At 41.5% G+C, this 23,774-nt stretch overlaps 1 protein-coding gene across 7 annotated transcripts in view; it reads left to right on the forward strand.

Moving 5' to 3' along the window:
- AMBRA1 (autophagy and beclin 1 regulator 1) overlaps positions 1–23,774 on the forward strand; it is a 197,457-nt gene that overhangs the window by 128,621 nt on the left and 45,062 nt on the right. For all 7 annotated transcript variants that reach the window (XM_009186174.3, XM_009186175.3, XM_003909963.4 and 4 more), the window contains one exon: positions 21,527–21,637. In XM_009186174.3, the coding sequence (XP_009184438.1) occupies positions 21,527–21,637 (111 nt within the window). The remainder of the gene's footprint in view (positions 1–21,526; positions 21,638–23,774) is intronic.

Below are 23,774 nucleotides of genomic sequence, written 5' to 3' on the forward strand. Positions count from 1 at the left end.
GATCCGCCCGCCTCAGCCTCCCAAAGTGCTGGGATTGCAGGCGTGAGCCACTTCGCCTGGCCTTGTCTTGGCGTTTAATAAAGGAGGTAGTTAAGGTATGGACTCTGGATTGGTTGGTTTGCAGCCATCTCCAGGAATTAACTAACCCTGGGAGGTACAGTTGCTTATCGGCAAAGCCCCAAGATATCAAAGCATCATAAAATATAGAAAATGAAAAACATTAATATAATAACAGACTCATGCACACATGCACAATTTTATTTGCTATTTCAGGGGTTTCTTGAACCACCTGAAGCCTATCTGTAAACCCAAGGTACAAAACCTAAATTGGGTCCTGGGAGCTCTCTGCCTTTGAATACAGTATTTGAGTTTAGTTTAGACCATCTCAGGAAGGTGCATAGTTAATTATTAAATCCAGGGAAATGCAGCAACTGCTCAACTCTTTTGGTAAAGCTTTTCTTTCCACTTTGTTTTGACTTTTATACTAGGAGCTTATTTGTGGGTATTTTGTGCCAAGAGGGATAAGCCTGCATTCTCTAATTGCTGCATCAAGTCTGCTCACAGGGCGTCCTGATGACATTTTAAATACATGGAAATTTTTGAATGCATGAAAACATCTAGTGCTGATTCTCTGGCACCTGCTCTTCTCTTCTTGGAGTTTATCCCATTGCCTAATTCTGTACATTGTTTCCAAACCTTTCATTAACCATTGTTGGAATTTTTGCTTTTTAACCTCAGCATCCCCACTTATCTTTTGAACAGAAACAAAACCATCTCTGACTACTAGGCATTTCCTAGAGTGAAAAGCTCCCTATCTCTCCTTTTATGACTTTTCAGAGCATGAAATGGCTGTGCTAATCCTGTTGGCCCCAAGGCAAGAGCCTTGCAGAGGCTAACAAAGGAGAAGGCCTGCACCCACTTGGATCTTCCACAGGCCAGAGCAGGCTTTTTTTTCTTTTTCTTTTTCTTTTTTTTTTTTTTTACATTTTCCCAACCTGCAGAGGGAAGCCTGCCCACCCTGGCTTTGTTTTGGCTGCAGTTATATTTCCCCGGCATGAAACCATCAATTTCTTTTTTTTTTTTTTTTTTTTTTTTTTTTGACGGAGTCTCGCTCTGTCGCCCAGGCTGGAGTGCAGTGGCCGGATCTCAGCTCACTGCAAGCTCCGCCTCCCGGGTTCACGCCATTCTCCTGCCTCAGCCTCCCGAGTAGCTGGGACTACAGGCGCCCGCCACCTCGCCCGGCTAGTTTTTTGTATTTTTTAGTAGAGACGGGGTTTCACCGTGTTAGCCAGGATGGTCTCGATCTTCCGACCTCGTGATCCGCCCGTCTCGGCCTCCCAAAGTGCTGGGATTACAGGCTTGAGCCACCGCGCCCGGCCTGAAACCATCAATTTCTTAGTGCCCTGAGTCCTGTGCTAGATAGACTTCCAGAAGTTGGGTGCTTTCCTGGAGTTGCAGAAATCAGACAACAAGGTTTTTAGGAATTTTGGAAGTGCCATTCTGATGATTGAGTGGGTATTTTCTCAAAGCCAAAGGTACTTTGAGTCCTAGTTAACAAATTGAGTTGTAACTCTGTGCTTTGTGCAAGGTACTCTTTAGTTAAGTGCAAGGATTCAGTGGTACTCAGAGGGATTTAAGGAGTCCCTACTCTTAAGGAGCTGACAGTCGAATAGCCCGAGTCAGATATATTCAAGTAGCCCTTTGTTTCTTTATTTAATATGGAATTACCGCATACCTTCTACAGCAGAGCGTCACAATATTTCCTGTAAAGATGAAGAAACTATGTGTGTTCTTGCTGCCAGAGGCACTTACTAATAATGTACTATGGGGATTCCGATTCAGGGAAAGTGTTGAGTGGGAATGGAACAGGTATACTTGGCTTGTAGATTTTGAGTTGGCCCCTGGTGGGCTGAATTTTAAACCCATCCTTCCTCAAGCGAAATGGATAATGGTAGAGCATCCTGTGGCGGGCAGGGGATTGAGCAGAAGAACTGTAACAGAATAAGAGAGAAACAAAGTGCCACGGGGCTTCTGAAGAGGAGATGATATCAGGTTAGTGAGATCAGAAAAGACTTCTTAGAAAAGGGGATTATTGGCTGGACGTGGTGGCTCACGCCTGTAATCCCAGAATTATGGGAGGCCAAGGTAGGTAGATCACTTGAGGCCAGGAGTTTGAAACCTGCCTGGCCAATATAGTGAAACCCCGTCTCTACTAAAAATACAAAAATTAGCCGGGCATGGTGGCGCATGCCTGTAATCCCAGCTACTTGGGAGTGTTCTGAGGCAGGAGAATCACTTGAACCCAGGAGACAGAGGTTGTAGTGAGCTGGGATCGCACCACTGTACTCCAGCCTGGGCGACAGAGTGATACCCTGTCTCAAAACAAAGCAGAGGGGAGTGGATTATTTGAGAAAGTCCTTGAATGGGGAGATGAGGGATGAGGGGGATTTTAGTAAACCTTGACTAGGGCAGGCAGGAAGGAGTCTAGATGGTGGGGGCAGTATGAGCAGAAGGTTTAAATGTAGGGATGTACAAAGTGATGGGAATGGAGAGCAGTGGGAGACAAGCACAGAGGGGTAGATGACAGACAGGTCCAGATCGAGGAGGGCCTTGAAGACCAAGGAGTCTACTTCAGTGTAGTCAGCGAGGAGCCACTGAAGCTTTAGAGCACTTGAGTGACAATCAAAAATCTGCTTTTAAAAACAATCTGGCATTGAAGATGGGAGGGGAGTAAAAAGGAAGATAGATGGTTTTGTATGAGACAAGGGCCCAGCGCTTAGTGTTGACTGCAAAATTATTTCCTGGTTTCCCATACCCCAAGGAGTATATAGAGGAGCTTGCATGTTTTTGTGTATTCTTTATGATGACCAGCAACACAGTTGGTCTTAAAAAGGTGTGCACTTATACCACCGTGCTCACTTGTTTATGTGCACCCCTAACTTGTGATAGCAGGTCCAGGGTTTTCTGGGAGGTGCATGCAGCTCTGACAGAAAGGAAAACACCAAAATACGTTTTAATCTCCTTTGTCAGATATCTCTTGTAAAAGCTAGAAATTTGCCACAGGCCTTTCTCAGACATTTATCTAACCTGATGTTAAAATTATGAGGGATGAAGGAGATTTTAGTAAACATTGACTAGGGCAGGAAGGAAGGAGTCTAGATAGTGGGGGCAGTATGAGACTTAAAATTAAGTCTTTCTTGTTTTCAGGGTAAGATGTTATATGGCGTCAAGATGACATTGAAGAGAAAAGCTTGGGCCTGGGCATGTGTTTGCATGTTTCATCTGTGCAGACCGACTGTTCCTAGTTTGAACTCAGGAATCCTGTGGCTTTAGAGTCTCTGCCTTTGTGGGGTACAAAGTTTATGTGACCATATGTCACTCAGTAGCTGCCTGCAGAATGGTTTCACCAGTGCAGTAGCTCAGGCTTTACGTGGTATGAACTTGATTTATCAAGACTCAGGACATGTTTCTGTGGGCATAATCTTTTATGTCAGGAATTCCAAATAAACAGAATGTAGACTTTCTGCCTGCCTCTGGAATTTAGTGGGACTCCACATCCCCAAGTATTTAACTTTAGCTGATTATGACCTCCCCCTTGGTCAAGGTTTAAGATTGTGGGAAAGCACATAAATGTTCTTCTTTGCTTTGTATTCCCAGTTGTTTGCTTTCGTTTGCTTCCTTCTTTCCTATTGTGAGAAATTTTAAAATACTTGCAAACATATGCCCAGAAATTTTAAAGTAGTATCTATGCAGGCATATATATGACATGCATTTGTGCTTCCGCAACCAAAATTTAACAGTATTGACATTTTGCCCTATTTGCCTCAACAAATTGAGTTGTTTTGCCCTATTTGTCTCAACAAATTTATTGTGTTTCATTTTTCGAGTCAGGGTCTTCCTCTGTCACCCAGGCTGGAGTGCAGTAGCAGGATCACAGCTCACTGCAGCCTTGACCTTTCAGGCTCAAGAGATCCTCCCACCTCAGCCTCCTAAATAGCTGGGACTATAGGCATGTACCATCATGCTTGGCTAATTTTTTTATTTTTTGTAGCAATAAGGTCTCACTAGGTTGCTGAGGCTGGTCTCGAGCTCCTGAGCTCAAGGGATATTCGCAGCTCAGCCTCCCAAAGTGCTGGGATTATAGGTGTGCACCACCACTCCTGGACCTAATTGTTTCTTATTTAATTAATTAATTTATTTATTTTTGAGATGAGGTCTCACTATGTTGCCCAGCTGGGCCTTGCACTCCTGGCCTCCTGCGATCTTCCCACCCTGGCCTCTCAAAATGTTGGGATTACAGGTGTGAGTCTCCATGCCTGGCTTCCCAACAGATTTTTGAAAATGAAACATTTCAAATAAAGTTGAAGTTCCTTTGACCCCTTTGATTATCTTTCCCACTTCACAGAGAGGCAGCCGCTCTTATGACTTTGGTTTATATGGTTGTACTTTATCTTTTATAGCTTAATATATTAGTAAAATAGAGTTTTGTATTTTAAGAGTTGTGTTTATGCCGGGTGCGGTGGCTCACGCCTGTAATCCCAGCACTTTGGGAAGCCGAGGCAGGTGGATCACGACGTCAGGAGATCGAGACCATCCTGGCTAACATGGTGAAACCCCATCTCTACTAAACATAAAATTAGCTGGGCGTGGTGATGCGTGCCTGTAGTCCCAGCTGCTTGGGAGGCTGAGCCAGGAGAATGGTAGGAACCCGGGAAGTGGAGGTTGCAGTGAGCCGAGATCGCACCACTATACTCCAGCCTGGGCGACAGAGCGAGACTCCGTCTCAAAAAAAAAAAAAAAAAAAAGAGCGTGTTTATATAAATGGGGTCATATGCATATGGATCATCATATAACTTTCAAAATTCGGTATTATAAGTCCATGTTTTTATAGTTTGATTGATTTGATTTATTTCTGTTGTTACATAGTATTCTAATAGTCATTCATATGTCTTGTTGTCTGTTCCCTATTGATGAACATTTAACTTTCTAGATTTTTCACTCTTATAATGTGCCCTGAAATTCTGTACACATGTGGTGTTTTCTCTAAGATGTTTACACAGAGATGGAATTGTTCTGGCTCATCTTCAGTTATATAGCACAGAGTTTTTTGGCTACTAAAGCCATAACACTCTTACTTCTTAAATATATGAAAGGCATCTCAGGGTGTTATTCTGACTGGCACTCAGTGAAAAGAGGGAAGCTGAGGCTTCTGAACTTCATTGGTAAACCCAGGACCAAGGAATTTTTCTGAAGTCCTTCAACTCTTTAGCTTCATGGAATAAGTAAATGTATATGTTGAATACATTGGAGATTAAATAGTAAAATGTATAATTTTGTTTTACTCCTCTGTGGTATTCTAGGATATGTGTGTGTGTGTGTGTGTGTGTGTGTGTGTATTTTGGGGGGTAGAGGGGCGAGGGGGAGGTGGATGGAGTCTGGCTGTATTGCCCAGGCTGGAGTGCAGTGGCATATCTCAGCTAATTGCAACGTCCACCTCCTGGGTCTCAGCAATTCTCTTGCCTCAGCCTCCCAAGTAGCTGGGATTACAGGTGCACGCCACCATACCCTGCTACTTTTTGTATTTTTAGTAGATATGGGGTTTCACCATGTTGGCCAGGCTGATCTCGAACTCCTGACCTCGGGTGGTCCACCTGCCTCAGTCTCCCAATCTAGGATATAAATTTTTAATTGTTATAAGTGTCAGTGTCTCTGACCCCCTTTTAAAATTTATAAAGTAATATAGTTTCACTGTAAGTAATTCAAGTAATACCAAAATATATACAGTAAAATGTTCAAATTTGTCTTCCCACTCTTCCAATCCCATTCCCCAAAGTTTGGTTTGTAGCATGTCTTTCCAAGTTTTTTTTCTATGTGTAATCAAAAACATATGTATATTTATACATCTGTATAGTTTTCATCATTTTGTTTTGTAGTGGGGATGGGATCATACAGAACAATATCCAGGATTTCTGTCTGTTCATGTATCTAGATCTGCCTTATTCTTAGTAGTGGCTGCTTGGTGTTCCATAGTGTAGTTGAACATAATTTGGTCACCTGTTTTCTTCCCGATGGATATTTAAATTTATTTATAATGAAACACAAACTCTTTTTGCAAAATATAGTTGCTTCGTCCTGTTCCTGGATGGGTATACCATACTAAAAACTCCTTTAAATTATGATTTGGTTCTGTATAATTCAGCCAGTCCCTCTAATACGCGTAGGTAGTAAAAGCCATCTAGGACCTGTTATCGAACTTGCAGAAGGAGCAGTTTATAAGGCCAATGGTAACATTCCTTGTGTATTTCATGTTTATGGATGGCAATATTCTAAGTCCCATGGCTGCACAGTATCTAAAATGTGAGGGGCTGGGCATGGTGGCTCAAGCTTTTAGTCCCAGCTACTCAGGAGGCTGAGGTGGGAGGATCACTTGAGGCCATGAATTCAAGGCTGTAGTGAGCTGTTACCATGCCACAGCACTCCAGCCTGGGCGACAGAGCAAGATCTTGTCGCTTAAAAAGTGAAAAACTTAAAAAATATATATGAAGGAAAAGTTGATCCCTTCTCTCAAGGAGTTCACCATCTCAGGAAGAAGGAAAAATCATACAGTACCAATGGAAAATCGATGGCTCAGTGTACACAGAGACAAAAACACTTGAACTCAGAGGAAACTTATGTGCTTGTAGTCAGGTAACCTAATAGATGACAAAGTTTTGTGTTATGAAAAACAGCTAATAGTGTGTAGGCAGGGACTTCTCTCTAATTCAGAAAAGCTTCTGGGAGGAGGTGGGGTTTTAAACAGGCTTCAAGACTGAAAAGGCTCATCTGGATGGCTGTTTTCCAGGTGCGTCCTTTTAGCAGCGTCTCAATATATGGCTTGTGAATATTGCTTTTCCACTGTGTGCCTGGCGTTAATGTTTGAACACTGGATTTTAATTAGAAGCTATTTCAAATTAGCTATCTTTTTATGACAAGTGCTGTTCTCCTCAGATTCCACAGCATATGCCTGGTTCTGGGGACTACTCGAGTTTCAGAGTAGTTTATGCTGTGAGACAGACCCATTCACCATGCTCTCTCCCACTTATTTTTGCTCCTGATTTTCCATTAGTGGGTTCCTGCACTTCAGAACAAGGGTCTGAAATCTTTTTTCCACTTTAGGATCTAAAGGAAAACAGCATGGCAGAGCCAGTAGGGCAGAATGTCTTTTTTTTTTTTTTTGCAATGGAGTCTTGCCCTGTCGCCCAGGCTGGAGTGCAGTGGCGCAATCTCGACTCACTGCAACCTCCACCTCCACGGCTCAAGTGATTTTCATGCCTCAGCCTCCCAAGTAGCTGGGATTATAGACATGCGCCACCACACCTGGTTCATTTTTTGTATTTTTAGTAGAGATAGGGTTTTACTGTGTTGGCCAGGCTGGTCTTGAACTCCTGACCTCAGGTGATCTGCCTGCCTCAGCCTCCCAAAATGATGGGATTACAGGTATGAGCCACTGCACCTGGCCCAGCCCATCTTCTTATAAGCAACTGTCACCACCAAATACATTAAGAATCACTAATATTTTTACCTTACTCAAAAAAGCCTCAGTTCCATTACAGTAACCAAGTCAGATGCTTTATCTTGATGCCATAAATCTCAAAACTAACATTTTCCTTGAGCCTAGTTGTGGAACACCCTCAAGATTGTCAGCTGTCAAGTTTTTCCCCCCTTCCAAGGTGAATGTGAAGTTGGACTGAGTGTTGTATTTAGGAGTCCACTTTCCAATGTAACCTCACCTTTGACCACCAAGTTCTGGGGGCTTTGTTAGCCCTTGGAGCTTAGCCTCTCTGTCGCTAGATAATGGTAATGTGGCAGTGATTGCAGTGAACTGACACCATGCTGTCCTTAATCTGAGTGAACCAGGCTTTGAATTAGAGAGTTCAACAGGCTTGGGAGTTCTTCACCTTTCTTCGCTGGGAGCAGGCCTGTCCTCTTTCTTGCATGTTGGCCCCAACTGACTCAGCTGTAATGCTGTACCCTGAAATGTACAGGTGCTGATTTGACAGGAGCTTTTCACCCTTTAGAAGCTGGGCCCCCTAATGTGAATGTAGGCTCATAGAGCAATAATTCACGTGTAGGTGGCCTGTAAGGAAAGTTTTAACAAAAGAGTTGGTTAAGAAGCTGATTTATTTTCTTGCTTTAACTCTCTTGTCATGTGCTGAGTGGGGGCGGAAGAGGAGGGGAGGGTGGGGACTGGTGCCGCTGAAAGCATTTATCTTCATTTCTGCCATCTCCCAGTGTTTATTACCCTGTGATCGACAGATGAGGAAAGCTGCCAGTCAAACCCACGTTCAGCACATTTCCATTTCCCTTCATTGCAGATTTTAGGCTTTTGAAACTGCATCCTCTTTGCAGCAATAAAGGTCGTTTCCCTCCTGCTGCTGACAAGCCCAAGACCCTCTGGTCCAATTCCACTCGCTTGTGCTTCCACCAAACAATAAAAGCTGCGGGAGTCTCAGCAATTTAAGACAAGTGATTGGTGAGAGCCATTTAGTGTTTGAGTCAGTCGCTCTCTTTATCTTTCTCTCTCACCTTTTTCTCCCTCAGTCCTTTTCCTTACCTTCACCCCTCTCTTTGCCCATTCTTATGCTGCTGAGGCGCCCCCTTAAGCAGCTGCATTGCATAATGATGAGAGGGTGACAGTTTTCCTGACTTCACCTAGGGACCTGCCTAAGCCAGTGTCCTCTGTTGCTGGGATTAAATATTGGCAGTGTCAGGTTGTAGGGAATGTGTTAGTGGAGGTAGAGTAATTCTTAATACTCTTATCCACCTGCATGTCTTTTGTCAGACGTAGAGGCTTTGAGGAAATCCCTGCCTGGTGGGAGCGAATGCTAGATGTTTGTATTTGGGGGTTTTTTTCTCCCCGTTTTTCCTGAACACTACGTTTTTTGGAATACTGTTCCTAGTAATCTTTCAGTAGCATGTGTTCTTGTGAGCTTATTTGTTTTTGTCCTAAATAATGTTTGTGGGTGGAATAAAAGTAATGATATTCATTTCTTTGAAAATGGATGTTCTGCTTTCATAATTACTTCTCCCAATTACATCATTAGTGTAAGTGCAGGTAATTGCTTCATTAGGACATATGTATTGAAGGAGGGAGGGCAAGTCTACAGCATGGTGATAAAAACGGGTCTCACCCTCTTTCTCTACCCACACAGGAGCATCTCAGCTTGACTGCAGGGATCCAGGAGCCACCAGCCACCCTGTAAACAGCCAAAATTAATCCTGGGTTTCAGTGTGATGGGAGGAAGGAATGAGGACCTAGTAAAGAGTGGCTTACTCACTTTTTTTGGGGTGGTAACTCATTGCTGAACTCTGGATGTCACTGGTGCATTCAAGGCAATGCGATTGAATCATTGGGAATTACTGAATTAGGGAGCGAAGTATTCTTATGGAAGCTGTGTGCTTTCTGAGGCTCACTAGGCCTGATGGCATGAGCCCTATCCTCTGGTTGAGTTATTTGGCTGGCTTTTTAAGGGAGTCTCCATTCTCATTCTGGTCATGACAGATCAAGAGGTTATATTCTCCCATCAGACCTAACTACTTTCCTCTAGAGTTGAATATTATTCTGATTTTATGCCATGTCTGTGAATGTCTTTGTGTGCATGCTATCTAGTTATGCATCTCTTCTTTCAAAGCATGTTAAAAGATGATATCAATAGTATATGATTCTGCTTATATGAGGTTATCTAAAGTAGTCAAATTCATAGAAAGTGGAATGGTGGTGACCAGGCACTGGAGAGAGAGGGAAAGAGGAGTTGTTTAATGAGTATAGAGCTTGAGATTTGTTACATACATACAGTTCTACTGAACTGTACATGTAAATATGGTTAAGATGGTAAACTTTTATGTTGTATTCTTTTTAGCACAATTTAAAAAACAGAAAGAAAAACTAGGCTGGTTGCAGTGGCTCATGCCCATAATCCCAACAATTTGGGAGGCCGAGGCAGGAGAATCATTTGAGGCCAGAAGTTTGAGACCACCCTGGGTAAATACTGAGATCCTGTATCTACAAAAAAAAAAAATTTTTTTTTAATTAGCTGGGCATAGGGTGGCATACACCTGTGGTCCCAGCTACTTGGGAGGCTCAGTTAGGAGACTCACTTGAGCCCAGAAGGTTGAGGCTGCAGTAAGCTGCATGCCACTACACTCTAACCTGGGCATCACAGCAAGAACCCATTTCCATCTCAAAAAAAAAAAAAAAAAAAAAAAAAAAGCTAATACCAGATTCCTTGTTCACTTACTACTTACTCCAGATAGGAAGGCTCTGTCTGTCTATTGCTGTGTCTTTAATGAATATCAGGTTAATTTCTCTTTCTTTTTTGACCTGTTATGAACCTTACTGTGCTGTGGCCATGTAATCCTGGTTTGAATTGTTGTTTCGAGAAAATTTTTCATGAAGCTGTGATACATAGGAATATTTCACAGTTTGCCAGGCATGATGGCTCACGCCTGTAGTCTCAGCACTTTGGGAGGCCAAGGTAGGAGGATCACTTGAGCCCAGGAGTTTGAGACCAGCTAGGGCAACACAGCAAGAGCCCATCTCTAAAAATTAAAAATTTAAAAAAAAAATTCATAGCTATTTCTTTTCCTTTCCTCATACTCTGTCTGTATTGCAGGCCTTTGCTATTTTCCTTGTTGAATTCTTAGACTATCATTTGCTTTATTGGCCTGATCCAGTGCCTTTGGCCTCAATAGTATCTTTCTCAGATCTGCCCCTAAAGTTCATGATTTGCATGTGGACTAATATTATCCTTGTTCTTTGGAGCCTTTAGGAGTTTATTGGACAGTGAAATTATGTTGATTTGGGGGCCTAATTCCTACAAATAAGACATGTAACCATTGAAGTCTGTATTTACAAAATATTTACCCTTTAATTCATGTTAAATATATTGCAAACTTGTTTAATGATTAATCTCAGCATCAGATTAAATGACTGGTAGAGTGGTTATTAAACCGCCTAAATATGATAGACCAAATGCTTTACTCAGAACATTTCCTATGCCAGAATTATAGACAGCCACGTGGTGCTTTTTTGGGATTTTATTTTTGTGGTTTGCAGAAAATGATGTTCCCTAATACTCTTCATATCTTTTAGCCTCAGGAAAAAGTGAAGACACTATTTCAGCTATAGATAATCCACTCAGAATTAGTCTTTGAAGCCCTACTTTTTCTTTACAATGGAAATAATTCTATTTGTCTCAAGTCTTTTTATTATTGCTGCTTTTCCACACAGTATATTTTCTATAAAATAAAAACTACTATTTAATTCTCATATGAACCTATGGTTCAGTTATAAACATATGATAGAATATTATTCAGTCATAAAAAGGAATGAAGCCAGGCAGGGTGGCTCATGCCTATAATCCCAGCTACTAGGGATGCTGAGGTGGGAAGATTACTTGAGCCCAGGAGTTCAAGGCTGCAGTGAGCTTTGATTGCACCACTGAATTCCAGCCTGGGTGACAGAATGAGACCTTGTCTCTTTGGGGGTGGGGGAGGTGAAGTGAGGTCCTGAAACATGCAGTAAGCATAGATAAACCTTGAAAATGTTATGCTGAGTGAAAGAAGCCAGACACAGAAGGCCACCTACCAAATGATTTCATAATATGAAATGTCCAGGAGAGGTAATTAGTGATTGCCTAGGGGCTAGGGTGGGAGTGGGACAGAGTAAAAGGGAGTGACTGTTAATGGGTACAGTATTTAGGGGAGATTAAAATGCCTGAAATTAGACAGTAGTGATGGTTGTTGTAAAATTTATTTGGTGATGGTTACACAACTGTGTGGATATGCTAATAATTCTTGAATTGTATACTTTAAAATAGGTGAATTGGGCCGGGCGCGGTGGCTCAAGCCTGTAATCCCAGCACTTTGGGAGGCCGAGGCGGGCGGATCACGAGGTCAGGCTAATATGGTGAAACCCCGTCTCCACTAAAAAATCAAAAAAACTAGCCGGGCGAGGTGGCGGGCGCCTGTAGTCCAAGCTACTCAGGAGGCTGAGGCAGGAGAATGGCGTAAACCTGGGAGGCGGAGCTTGCAGTAAGCTGAGATCCAGCCACTGCACTCCAGCCTGGGCGACAGAGCGAGACTCCGTCTCAAAAAAAAACAAAAAACAAAAAAACAAATAAAATAGGTGAATTGTAAGTTATATCTCAGTAAAGCTATAATTTTAAACAGACAGACACACACATGTATTTGGGCATTTTTCTCAATGTCAGAATCAGAAATGGGAATTCAGAGAAACTTGGGACACTTATAACCATGGAAGAAGTCTTCTTATTTGTCATCAGGGACTCTTTCCAGGTACCAGGCTATGGGATATATTGACTGTGATTTTAGATTAGATTAAATGATGATTAGAGTGAGTGTGACTGAGTACTTAGTTATATCCCCTTCTTAGGACAGATTTTAAGACTGCATTTGAATGAAGCTTTCTGGAAAGAAGATTAAGTGTTCTTCCTAGGATGCCATTCAGATATACTTAGAAAGGGAAGATGCTTTCTATGTTTAAATAATTATTTAAACAGAGACTTGCTCTGAGAATTATTTTTTATAAATAGAAGCCAGTGTATTTATTTACAGAGAGCTCAGATAATCCATAAGAGAAAAGTTAAAGTAACCAAAGCTGGGTAGGGTAGCATGTGCGTGTAGTCCTAGTTACTGGGAAGTCTGAGGCAGGAGGATCACTTGAGGGCCAGGAGTTCAAGGCAAGCCTGGGCAACATAGTGAGGCCCCATCTAAAAAATAGATAACAACAACAACAACAACAACAAACTTAAAATACCAAAGGTTTTTAAAATGTACATAAGACACTAGTATACCATCTAAAAGATACACAATGAGCTAGTAAACAAATGAAAAGATGTTCACCAATTCTCTTAATTATTAAGGAAATGAAATGGATCCAACAAATAGGATTACCATTTTTCACTTCACAAATTGATAGACATTTATATTGAATAGTGTTTTCTTAATAACAGCATTATTGAGATATGATTCACCTACCATACAGGCCACCTATTTAAAGTATACATTTCAATGGCTTTTAGAATATAGAGTTGTGCAGTCATCACCTCTCTCTATATATTTCATATCATTTTTATCACCTCCTAAAAAAACCCATGCACATCAACAGTCACTTCCCCTTTCCCTCTCTCACATCCCTCCAGCCTGAAGCAACTGTCAATCTGTTTGGAAAGCTGATAAGTTGTTCAGTTGGACCTACCCTGGGCTTTCTAGTCTCAGCTCTCCTCCAGCTCAACTGGTCAGGAGAGCTGAGACTAGAAAGCCCAGGGCAGGTTCATATAACAACCAAGCAGAAAGATAGTAATTGTGTCTCCAGGATGATGAGTGTTTACGTCCCCAACCCCATTCTTATTTCATCTTCCCAGCAGCAACACAGTCAGAGATGGCCATTCTGAATTACAAAGTCTCAAGTTAAACAGAGTTTTCAGGACTGAAATGTCATTTAATGATTTCCTTCTTTGCAACTTGCCCTTTTTTACCCTCTCTGAATTAGCTTTTCTGATAGATTTGCTAATGATTCCCGTTGTTCAGTATCTTCACTGAACTGTTGAATCATACTTTTTATTTCCCTGCTCCTAGAACAAATCTTAGAGAGAAGCTGTGAAGCTGTTTTGAAAAAAGGTTTCTAATTCTTTCCAAGCAACAGAAGAGAAGAGTCTCGGAGAGAAGCAAAGGCAGAGAGATGCACAGAGGCTATTAGGCTTGGTAGAGCTCACCTATCATGTGACTGTGATGATGATTATGATTTCATCCCTAGACACATTCTGGGAGCTCTGGCCTACAAGTTGAAGACCTGACTCTGGAATGAGACTTGGCAGCTTAGTTTTTGCCATTGTTGTTGGCTGATAGTTATTCAAGATCACTGGATTTAAGCTTCTTTTCCTCCTTGTTTTGTCTGTCATCAGAATAATCTTTATTTCTTCTTTTGCTCTAAGCCTCCATGAAAGGAATTTCTGCGATTATATGGTAGCTATGAACTACCATGACTAGTATTGTCCTCATGGACAGCTGCTGTTCCCACTGTCTCCTAGAATGTGAATAAAAGTCTTGGCCCCTCTCTCTTTTTTAGGTTTATTAAAAGTTGAGTGGAGAGTACAGACAATTCCTATATACTCCCTCCCCTCACACCCGCAGGCTTCCCCACTGTCCTCACCAGTGTGGTACATTTGCTGCAGTTGATGAACTAACATAGACACATCATTATCACTCAAAGTACGTGTTTACATTAGGGTTCACACTTGGTGTTGTAAATTCCACTGGTTTTGGCAAACGTACGTGCCATGTATCCAACATTGTAGTAACATACAAAATAACTTTACTGCTTAAAAAATCTCCTTGTGACTGGACATGGTGGCTCACGCCTATAATCCCAACACTTTGGGAGGCCAAGGCAGGTGGATCTCTTGAGTTCAGAAGTTGGAGACAAGCCTGGGCAACATGGTGAAACCCCATCTCTACAAAAAATACCAAAAAAGATAAGCTGATGATGGTGGCACACACCTGTAGCCCCAGCTACTCGGGAGGCTGAGGTGGGAGGATCATCTGAACCCAGAAAATTGAGGCTTCTTTGAGCCGTGATTGCACCGCTGCACTCCAGCCTGGGTGGTGGAGTGAGACCCTCTCTCAAGAACAGAAAAGAAAAAAAATATTGTGCTCACCTGTTCATCTCTCCCTCCCTGCAAACCCCTACCAACTACCCATCTTTTTTCTGTCTCTATAACTTCCTTTTCCAGAATCTCATACAGTTGGAAACCTATAGTATGTAGCCTTTGACTTCTTTCATTTAATAACATGCACTTAAGGTTCCTCATGTCTTTTTGTGGCTTGATAACTCATTTCTTTTAGCACAAATAATATTCCATTGTATGGATGTGCCACAGTTTATCCATTCATCTCTTGAATGAAGAACATCTTGGTTGCTTCCAACTTTTGACAATTATGAATAAATAAAGCTACTATACACATCCATGCGTAGGTGTTTGTGTGGACATTAGTTTTTTTGTTTGTTTTGTTTTGAGACAGAGCCTCTCTCTGTTGGCCAGGCTGGAGTGCAGTGGTGTGATCTCGGCTCACTGCAAGCTCCGCCTCCTGGGTTCAAGCGATTCTCCTGCTTCAGCCTCCTGAGTAGCTGGGATTACAGGTGCACACTACCACGCCCCGCTAATTTTTGTAGTTTTAGTAGAGACGGACTTTTTCACTATGTTGGTCAGGCTGATCTTGAACTCCTGACCTTGTGATCCACCTGCTTTGGCCTCCCAAAGTGCTGGGATTACAGGCGTGAGCCACCGCGCCCAGCCTATATTAAGTCTTGAAGTCTGGTTGTGTCAATCCTCCAATTTTGTGTTTTCCTTCCATATTGTGTTGGCTATTCTGGATCTTTTGCCTTTTCATATAAACTTTATAATCAGATTGTTAATATTCACAAAATAATTCAAGATTTTGATTGGGATTTTGTTGAATCTGTAGCTCCAGCTGAGAAGAATTGACATTGTAACAGTATTGAGCCTTCCTATTCATGAACATGGAATATCTCACTAATTTAGTTTTATCCTTTGTGACGTCTTTCATCAGTTTTGTAGCTTTCCTCCTATAGACCTTGTACATATTTTGTTAGATTTATACCTAAGTTTTTTATTTTTTTGATGCTAAGGTAAGGGGTAGTGTATTTTTAATTTCAAGTTCCAGTCATTCATTTGTTCATTGCTGTTATATAGGAAAGCAGTTGACCTTGTATCTTGAAACCTTGCTATGATTATTTAATAGTTACTGGAGTTTTTTTGTTGATTCTTTGGGATTAGACAGTGATGTCATCTGGCAACAAACAGATTTTCTTCCAATCTGTATACCTTTTATTTACTTTGTTTTGTGGTGGCGGGGGGAGAGGGGTCTGATTGCATTAGCTAGAACTTCCAGTATGATGCTGAAAAGTATTGGTAAGAAGGGGCTTCCTTGCGTCGTTCCTGATCTTAGGGGGAAAGTATCTAGTTTCTTACCATGGAATATGATGTTAGTTGCAGGTATTTCATATTTCTAGTTTCTGGAAGAGACATTAGAGAACTGGTACAATGTCTTCCTTAAATGTTTGGTAGAATTTAGTGAAACCATCTGGGCCCAGTTCTTTCTGTTTTAGGAGATTATTAATGATTACTTCAATTTAATGGATATAGGCCTATTTAGATTATTTGTCTCTTGTGCAAATTGTAATATACTGTGTCTTTCAAGGAGAGTTAGTCCATTGCATGTAGGTTTTCAAATTTGTAGGCATACGGTTATTCATAGTATTCCCTTATCCTTTTGGTGTCCATGGGATCAGTAGTGATGGCGCCCCTTTCTTTTCTGGTGTTAGTAATTTGTATCTTCTCTCTTTTTTCGTAATTGGCCTACCTAGATGTTTATTGTTTATTGATCTTTCAAAGTTTTTGGTTTTATTGATTTTTCTCTATAGATGATTTCCTGTTTTCAATTTCATTGGTTTCTGCTCATATTTTTCTTTCTTCTGCTTACTTTGGCTTTAATTTGCTTTTTTTCTTCTTTCTTATGGTAGGTGCTTAAATTACAGATTTTAGATATTTCATCTTTTCTTATATATGCATTCAATGCTATAAATCTCCCTCTAAGCACTGTTTTCACTACATTTCATGTATTTTGAGAACTCATGTTTTCCTTTTCATTTAATCCAAAATGTTCGTTTAATCCAACATATTCTTTGAGCCATGTGTTGTTTAGAAATGTATTGTTTAATCTGTCAGTTTTATAGGATTTTCCAGTTATCTTTTTATTACTGATTTCTAGTTTAGTTCTCTTGTAGTCTGAAAGCATAATTTGTATTATTCCTTTTCTTTTGCATTTGTTACATGGTGTTTTGTGGCCCAGAGGGTGGTCTGTCTTGGCCTGGGCTGTTTTCAAGGAGAAAGTTGCCAAATATTATAGGGCCTAGACAGTTTATTTTAATCTTCAGATTAAACACTTCTCTCTCTTGGCCCTGGCACACTATTTGGGCCAGTCTCTTACACAAGGACATCTCTCTATAAGCTGTCTGTTGATGCTGATGTAAGTAGTAGTGTAACTGTAGAGGAAATACTCACACAGATTGGAGTAGATGACAGACATAACTTTAAAGGCCATTTATTAGACACTTAGTATTTGCCATCACTATTTATTTATATATTTATTTGTGAGATGGTCTGGCTCTATCACCCAGGCTGTAACTGTAGATGAAATACACAGAGAGTTTGGAGTAGATGACAGACATAATTTTAAAGGCCATTTATTAGGCACTTAGTATTTGCCATCACTATCTATCTATCGATATATCTATCTGTCTGTTGATCTATCTATCTACAAGATGGTCTGACTCTGTCACCCAGGCTGTAGTGCAGTGGTGTAATCTCAGCTCACTGCAACCTCCGCCTTCCAGACTCAAGCTATCCCACCTCAGTCTCCTGGGTAGCTGGGACTATAGGTACACGCCACCACACCTGGCTAATTTTTGTGTTTTGGGTTTTGGGTTTTTTGAGACAGAATCTTGCTCTGTTGCCCAGGCTGTAGTGTGGTGGTGCAATCTTGGCTCATTGAAACCTCCTCCTCCTGAGTTCAAGCAATTCTCATGCCTCAGCATCCCAAGTAACTGGTACTACAGGCACGCACCACTATGCCTGGCTAATTTTTGTGTTTTTAGTAGAGGTAGGGTTTCACCATGTTGTTCAGGCTGGTCTCGAACTCCTGACCTCAAGTGATCTGCCTGTCTTGGTCTCCCAAAGTGCTGGGATTACAGGTGTGAGCCACTGTGCCCAGGCTTTTTTTGCGATAGTGTCTCACGGTGTCCAGGCTGGTCACAAATTCCTGGGCTCAAGCAATCTGCCTGCCTTGGCCTCACAAAGTGCTGGGATTATGGGCATGAGCCACCACGCCTGACCACTTTATATTCATTGTCTCAGTAAGTTCTTCCAACAATTCTGTAAGTTGTAGGTACTATTATACCCTTTTCTACAGATAAGGAAACTGAGGTTCAGAGAGATTAATTTATACAAAGTCACACTATAGTAGATAATGGCAGGAAGTGTCAAAATCTGGTCCAATTGATTCTGAAGCCTGTATTCTCAAAAACAAACAAAAAACAAGCTGTAAGATCCCATTGGCAGATACGGAAAATTGAAGTTGTAATGCTGTGCCTTGGATTAGTTTCTTTCCATGACTATAACAGCATCACTTGTTAGCAGCAGACATTCTAGCAGCAGACGTTCTAGTAGTGGTGCTCAGAGCACCTACCCTGGAGTTAAAATGTAGGATATGTTTATCTAGCTTAGCGTTTCTCAACTAGGAATGATTTTTATCCCCAGGGGACATTTGGCAATGTCTGGAGACATTTTTGGTTGTCTCAACTAGGTGGAGCAGGGTGCTACTGGCATCTAGTGGGTAGAGACCAGGGATGCTAAATGTTCTGCGATGCACAAGACTCTTCAAACAAAGAATTATCTGTCCTAAAATTTCAGTAGTGCAGGGATTGAGAAACTCTGAGTCTAACTTGTTCCATTCTGTCATTACTACATGAGAGAACCTTGAAGTCTTAGAAATCCCTCAGCAGTCTCTCAGGATTTGGTTTCTGAGGCTAAGTGCCTCGTGTGTAAATACTTTCTAGCTCAGTCCATTAACCCCCTCTTGCACATTTCCTATACCTTCATCTTAGTGGCCAGAGGCCTACTAAATGGTTGGGGTTGTTTTAATAAATCAGGCTTTTTCTTCCTGTTGTTTCCAAGAGACAGGCTCAGTTGGCCTACAGTTCTTGCAGAAAAGAAGCTGGTGACACTACTCTAATCTGTTGCTGGCATCTTTAGCTCCCTAATCTGTGTTTATATGGCACAAAAAAAAATGACTCTCCCTGGTGCCAGACTTCATTCCTCCTCAGCACCCTGGCACTACTGACAGAGAGCACCTCCCCAGTCTCTTCGACATAGTGGCAACCCTACATGTTTATTTTATTGCACAGCTGTTCTCCCGAAGACGTTTCTTGAGACATGGACAGTACAGGATGCCTCTGGAGCTGGGATTTGGGAATCTTAATCGTTTGTATTCCTGTTTGCAGATTCACAGTACTCAAAAAGCATCTGATATTATTCCTTAACTGTTTTCCTGTTTGTAGTTCTTATCCCTTCCCCCAGAATAAGCTCTTACAATATGAAGTTTGTTTTTTCAATTTATTTTCTGCCCTCTCTTAGCAACTAGCGTTTTGTTCGTCATATACTGAGAAAATCAACTTACCTTCTACCATTTGGGGTTATATGGTTTTCCGTTAAAAGCTGGAGAAAATGATAAGGAACTAAAGTAATTTGAGAGAGACTAGTGGTCAAAGGGGGATGTCAACCATCTTGATAAGCAAGCCCAGGAAACAATTTGAAAGCTCAGTGGAATTGAGCCTGGATCAGAATGAAATGGAGTAATTCCTTCCAGGGAAGTGGTAGACCTTGTAACTAAAAAAAGTGATTTTCATTATCAAAGAGGCATAGAAAAATCAAGAAAGTTCCTTTTAATAAAGTCCTTCGGGTATCTTACCCTCCTCATGACCCAGAGGTTCAGCAAAAGTCAGATATAATTATTAAAGGGGAATTTTCTGTGAAGGTTAAAGCAAGGGTATATATTTACCTCATCTGAATGATATACCACAGGGACCTCAAATAGAGATTTGAGGTCAGTGCAGTCACTGACAGCACACCCCCAAATGCTGTCGTTCTCAGGTCTCAAGGAGATCATGACTGGGCCTATGTCTTTGAATTTGCAAGATTTCAAAGGCTGTCTTGTTTTGGGGGTATTCATTTATCTAGAACGGTTTGTTTTAGGCTTTATTCCATTATTGTCCTCCTAAGGAACCTTTTTAGACATTTTTTTTCCCTACTTGTCTCTCCTCCCATGAAATTTTAATATCACAGATACAATGTGTATCTATTTATATACTCTGATGCTTTGGAAGGGAACAAATGATTATACGAAGGTTTTTTTTATTTTTATTTTTTGCCCCCATGAACCAATTTTTACCCCCATGGGGGTAATATTCCCCGTGTTGATAATGCATGATCTAGAAGTATCATCATTTTGGAAATGAACTGTTATTTGTACTTTTCCTTACAAATTGAAAATGGGACAAAGACAAGACTATCAATAAATGAATGCTGAGAAAATAGTCTTCTGACACAGTGGCCAGCAGCAACTGGAAGAGTGCGGAGAGTACTTTTCTCATATTTCTTGGCTTGTATGGAGGTTTTCTCTTTGAACCATCTCTTGATCATTTGGGGAAAGAAAGGGAAACACCAGGAGTAGCAGTGCGATAAATGCCACTCTCTAAAAGAAAAGAACTACAGTTCACAAGATGCTTTTGCAGTGATGTGCAGAAGAGGAAGACTAGGTGATACTGAAGAATCTGGGCATGAAATTGTCCATTTTTCCGAGGCTGGTAAACTCTAACAAGTTCAGTTTTTCAAAGTAGCCTTTGATTTACAGCTGAGAATACCATTTAGGTTATCTAGCATACAGGAATGTTCTATTCTCCCAACAGGGTTTGACTCTGTCTGATCAGAAGGAGGGTGGTTGTGTATGAAATGCACCTCAGAAGGAGGAGGAGGAAATGACATGTTCATGTAAATGAAATACAACTGCAAATTAAAGTGTCACCCTGTTAAAAAAAATCCATTTTTTATTTAATTGGTTACCAAGGAAAAAAATGTCATACAGAAGAGTATATCTCAGAGAAAGTTAAACCCTGAGATGTTATAAGCAAATGTGGATTCAAGGAGGTTCTTAGGGGGTAGGTATAATAAAAGATGGCCTTAATAAAAATATTCTGATGCTACAAAGCGAGGCTCATAAATTTTTATTGTGTTACGTGCCAGGGGTCCAGAAGAGATGAACAAATATTACCTTATTTGTTTGTTACTGTCTCTTTCTATCCAGTCAGCTGTACAGTAGCTGCCTTTTCCGTGGAGGGAGCCTGTTTTTGAGATGTCCTATTAGGAAGAAGTGATAAAGGAGGAGATTCTTTGTCTGAAAGAGTGCTGCTTACTATCAGGATGTCCAAGGACTGAAATGCTACTGGCTTTTCTGTATTAATGGTGTCTTCCCATTTTTATTTTTCTTTTCCCACATTTTTATGAAATTTCACCTGTCTTTTTTAGATGTCGAGCCTACCAGACCATGTATGTACAGTACCTGCCACGTTGTTGGCACTAAGTAAATGTTAAGTAACAATGGGAGGGACTGATGGATGGGATTATATTTCCACATTAAATTGTTCCCTGACAAACATACGTGGTTTTTCTGTGAGACAAAGACTTGCCAGGTGGGACTCATTAGCTTTCTTCAGCCATAGTCTGGTTTTTCCTCTTCTCTCCCCACTACTAATCCCAGTATTGTTTTAAGTTTTGCAGTGGAAACGTTGATAAATAATATAATGTGCTGTCTTTGACTTCTTCCTCATCAGGGGCAGTGATCGGTGATGGACAGTCTGCCGTGGCCAGTAACATTGCCAATACTACCTACCGGCTCCAGTGGTGGGACTTCACCAAGTTTGACCTCCCTGAAATCAGTAATGGTAAGTCAATATCAAATGGGGGTATCAGTGGAAGGGTTATATTTGCTGGTGAGCCAGAACTCAAAAATTCATGGAGCACTGGGTTTTTCGTCATCCTATTGAGCAGTTGTTGTCTACATGCCATTTCTGCACCTCTTCTGTGACTTTCATTTCAGGTCCATTAACGAAACATCAACCATACCATACACTTAAGTCCATTAAGATCTGGATTAATCGAGTTTAATTAACATCACTATAGTCTTTCCTAAAGGGTCACAAGGTTTAGCTCTTGGATCCTACACTCCCTTTTCTTTCTCTTCTTTTCAGTTCCACCTAAACTTTAGGTTTTAGCCGGTGAACTACTAGTCCACAAACTCTTCAGAGCAGAGAAATCTTTGGTTTTGTGTCTACTTCAGTACCTTACATTGTTTGCTACTGAGGGTGGGTGCAAGACATGTTTGCTGAATTGGTTAATTGAGAGTTACAAGCTGGGCATGGTGGCTCACGCCTGTAATCCCAGCACTTTGGGAGGCCGAGGCAGGCAGATCACTTGAGGTCAGGAGTTCAAGACCAGCCTGGCCAACATGGTAAAACCCTGTCTCTACTAAAAATACAAAAATTAGCTAGGCATGGTGTCATGCGCCTATAATCCCATTATAGGCTTAGTTGTTCATATCTGAAGCTGATCTATCTTGTCTGTAAGATATTATAAGACTTTGCCAGTTGCCTTAAAATAATTAAGATATTCTCTGTCTGTGGCATTTCCTGATATGCCAGTCTTCGTATCTTTATTCATCTCAATGGTATGGTTGATATCTGATTTACAAACATGACTGTTTCAGTTTCCTTGCTTCTAATGAAGTCTGCAGTCCACATCCCAGTTGTTCTTTTGGAATCACAACATTTTAAACCTCTCATTTCACTTACTACCTCGTGAAGGGCTCTCTCTTGCACATTTCTGAGAGTGATGGTTCAACCTCTGCTTGACTGCTACTGATGATAGACTGCACTGACAAGGTGGCCTGACCATCACTGCTACATTTGTGTTAAAATATTCTTTCAGCCAGGTGTAGCAGCTCATACCTGTAATCTCAGCACTTTAGGAGGCCAAGTTGGGAGGATCGTGTGATCCCAGGAGTTCAAGCCCAACCTGGCCAACATGATAAAACCTCGTCTCTACTAAAAATACAAAAATTAGCTGAGTGTGGTGGCACACATCTGTTTTCCCAGCTACTCAGGTGGCTGAGGCACAAGAATTGCTCAAACCTGCGTGGCAGAGGTTGCAGTGAGCCAAGATCACATCACTGCACTCCAGTCTGGGTCACAGAGTGGCACCCTCTCTCCAAAAACAAAAACAAAAAAACACAAACACGATTAATTGGGCATGGTGGCATATGTCTGTAGTCCCAGCTACTTGGGAGGCTGAGGTGGGAGGATCACCTGAGCCCAGGAGGTTGAGGCTGCTATGAGCCAAGATCACACCACTGCACTCCAGCCTTGGCAACAGAGCAAGACCCTGTCTCCAAAACAAAAAAAAAAAAGTTCTTTTTTTGGCCGGGCGTGGTGGCTCAAGCCTGTAATCCCAGCACTTTGGGAGGCCGAGGCGGGTGGATCACGAGGTCAGGAGATCGAGACCATCCTGGCTAACACGGTGAAACCCCGTCTCTACTAAAAAATACAAAAAACTAGCCGGGCGTGGTGGCGGGCGCCTGTAGTCCCAGCTGCTCGGGAGGCTGAGGCAGGAGAATGGCGTGAACCCGAGAGGCGGAGCTTGCAGTGAGCCGAGATCCGGCCACTGCACTCCAGCCTGGGCGACAGAGTGAGACTCCGTCTCAAAAAAAAAAAAAAAAGTTCTTTTTTTGCACTGAGCCACCATTTCCCTTGTCACTTTCTCCCATTGGTCCTAGTTCTGTCTCTGAACCTCCATAGTATAAATCTCATGATGCTTCTTTCAAGTGACAGTCCTCTGACTATTTAAACTGAGCTGCCATTTTCCATTAATCTTTGTTGAAAGGTCAAACCTCCTTAGATTCCTTTCACTGATTTCCAAATCCTTGACAGTTCTGCTTATCTTTCCTTTTAACTTTCAGTGGAGGGGGGCAGAAAAGAATAGAAAACTCTAGATGCGAGCTGTCAAATACGTATTACAGTGGTGCTT

The sequence above is a fragment of the Papio anubis genome, chromosome 12, assembly GCF_008728515.1.
Source record: "Papio anubis isolate 15944 chromosome 12, Panubis1.0, whole genome shotgun sequence".
NCBI lineage: Eukaryota > Metazoa > Chordata > Mammalia > Primates > Cercopithecidae > Papio > Papio anubis.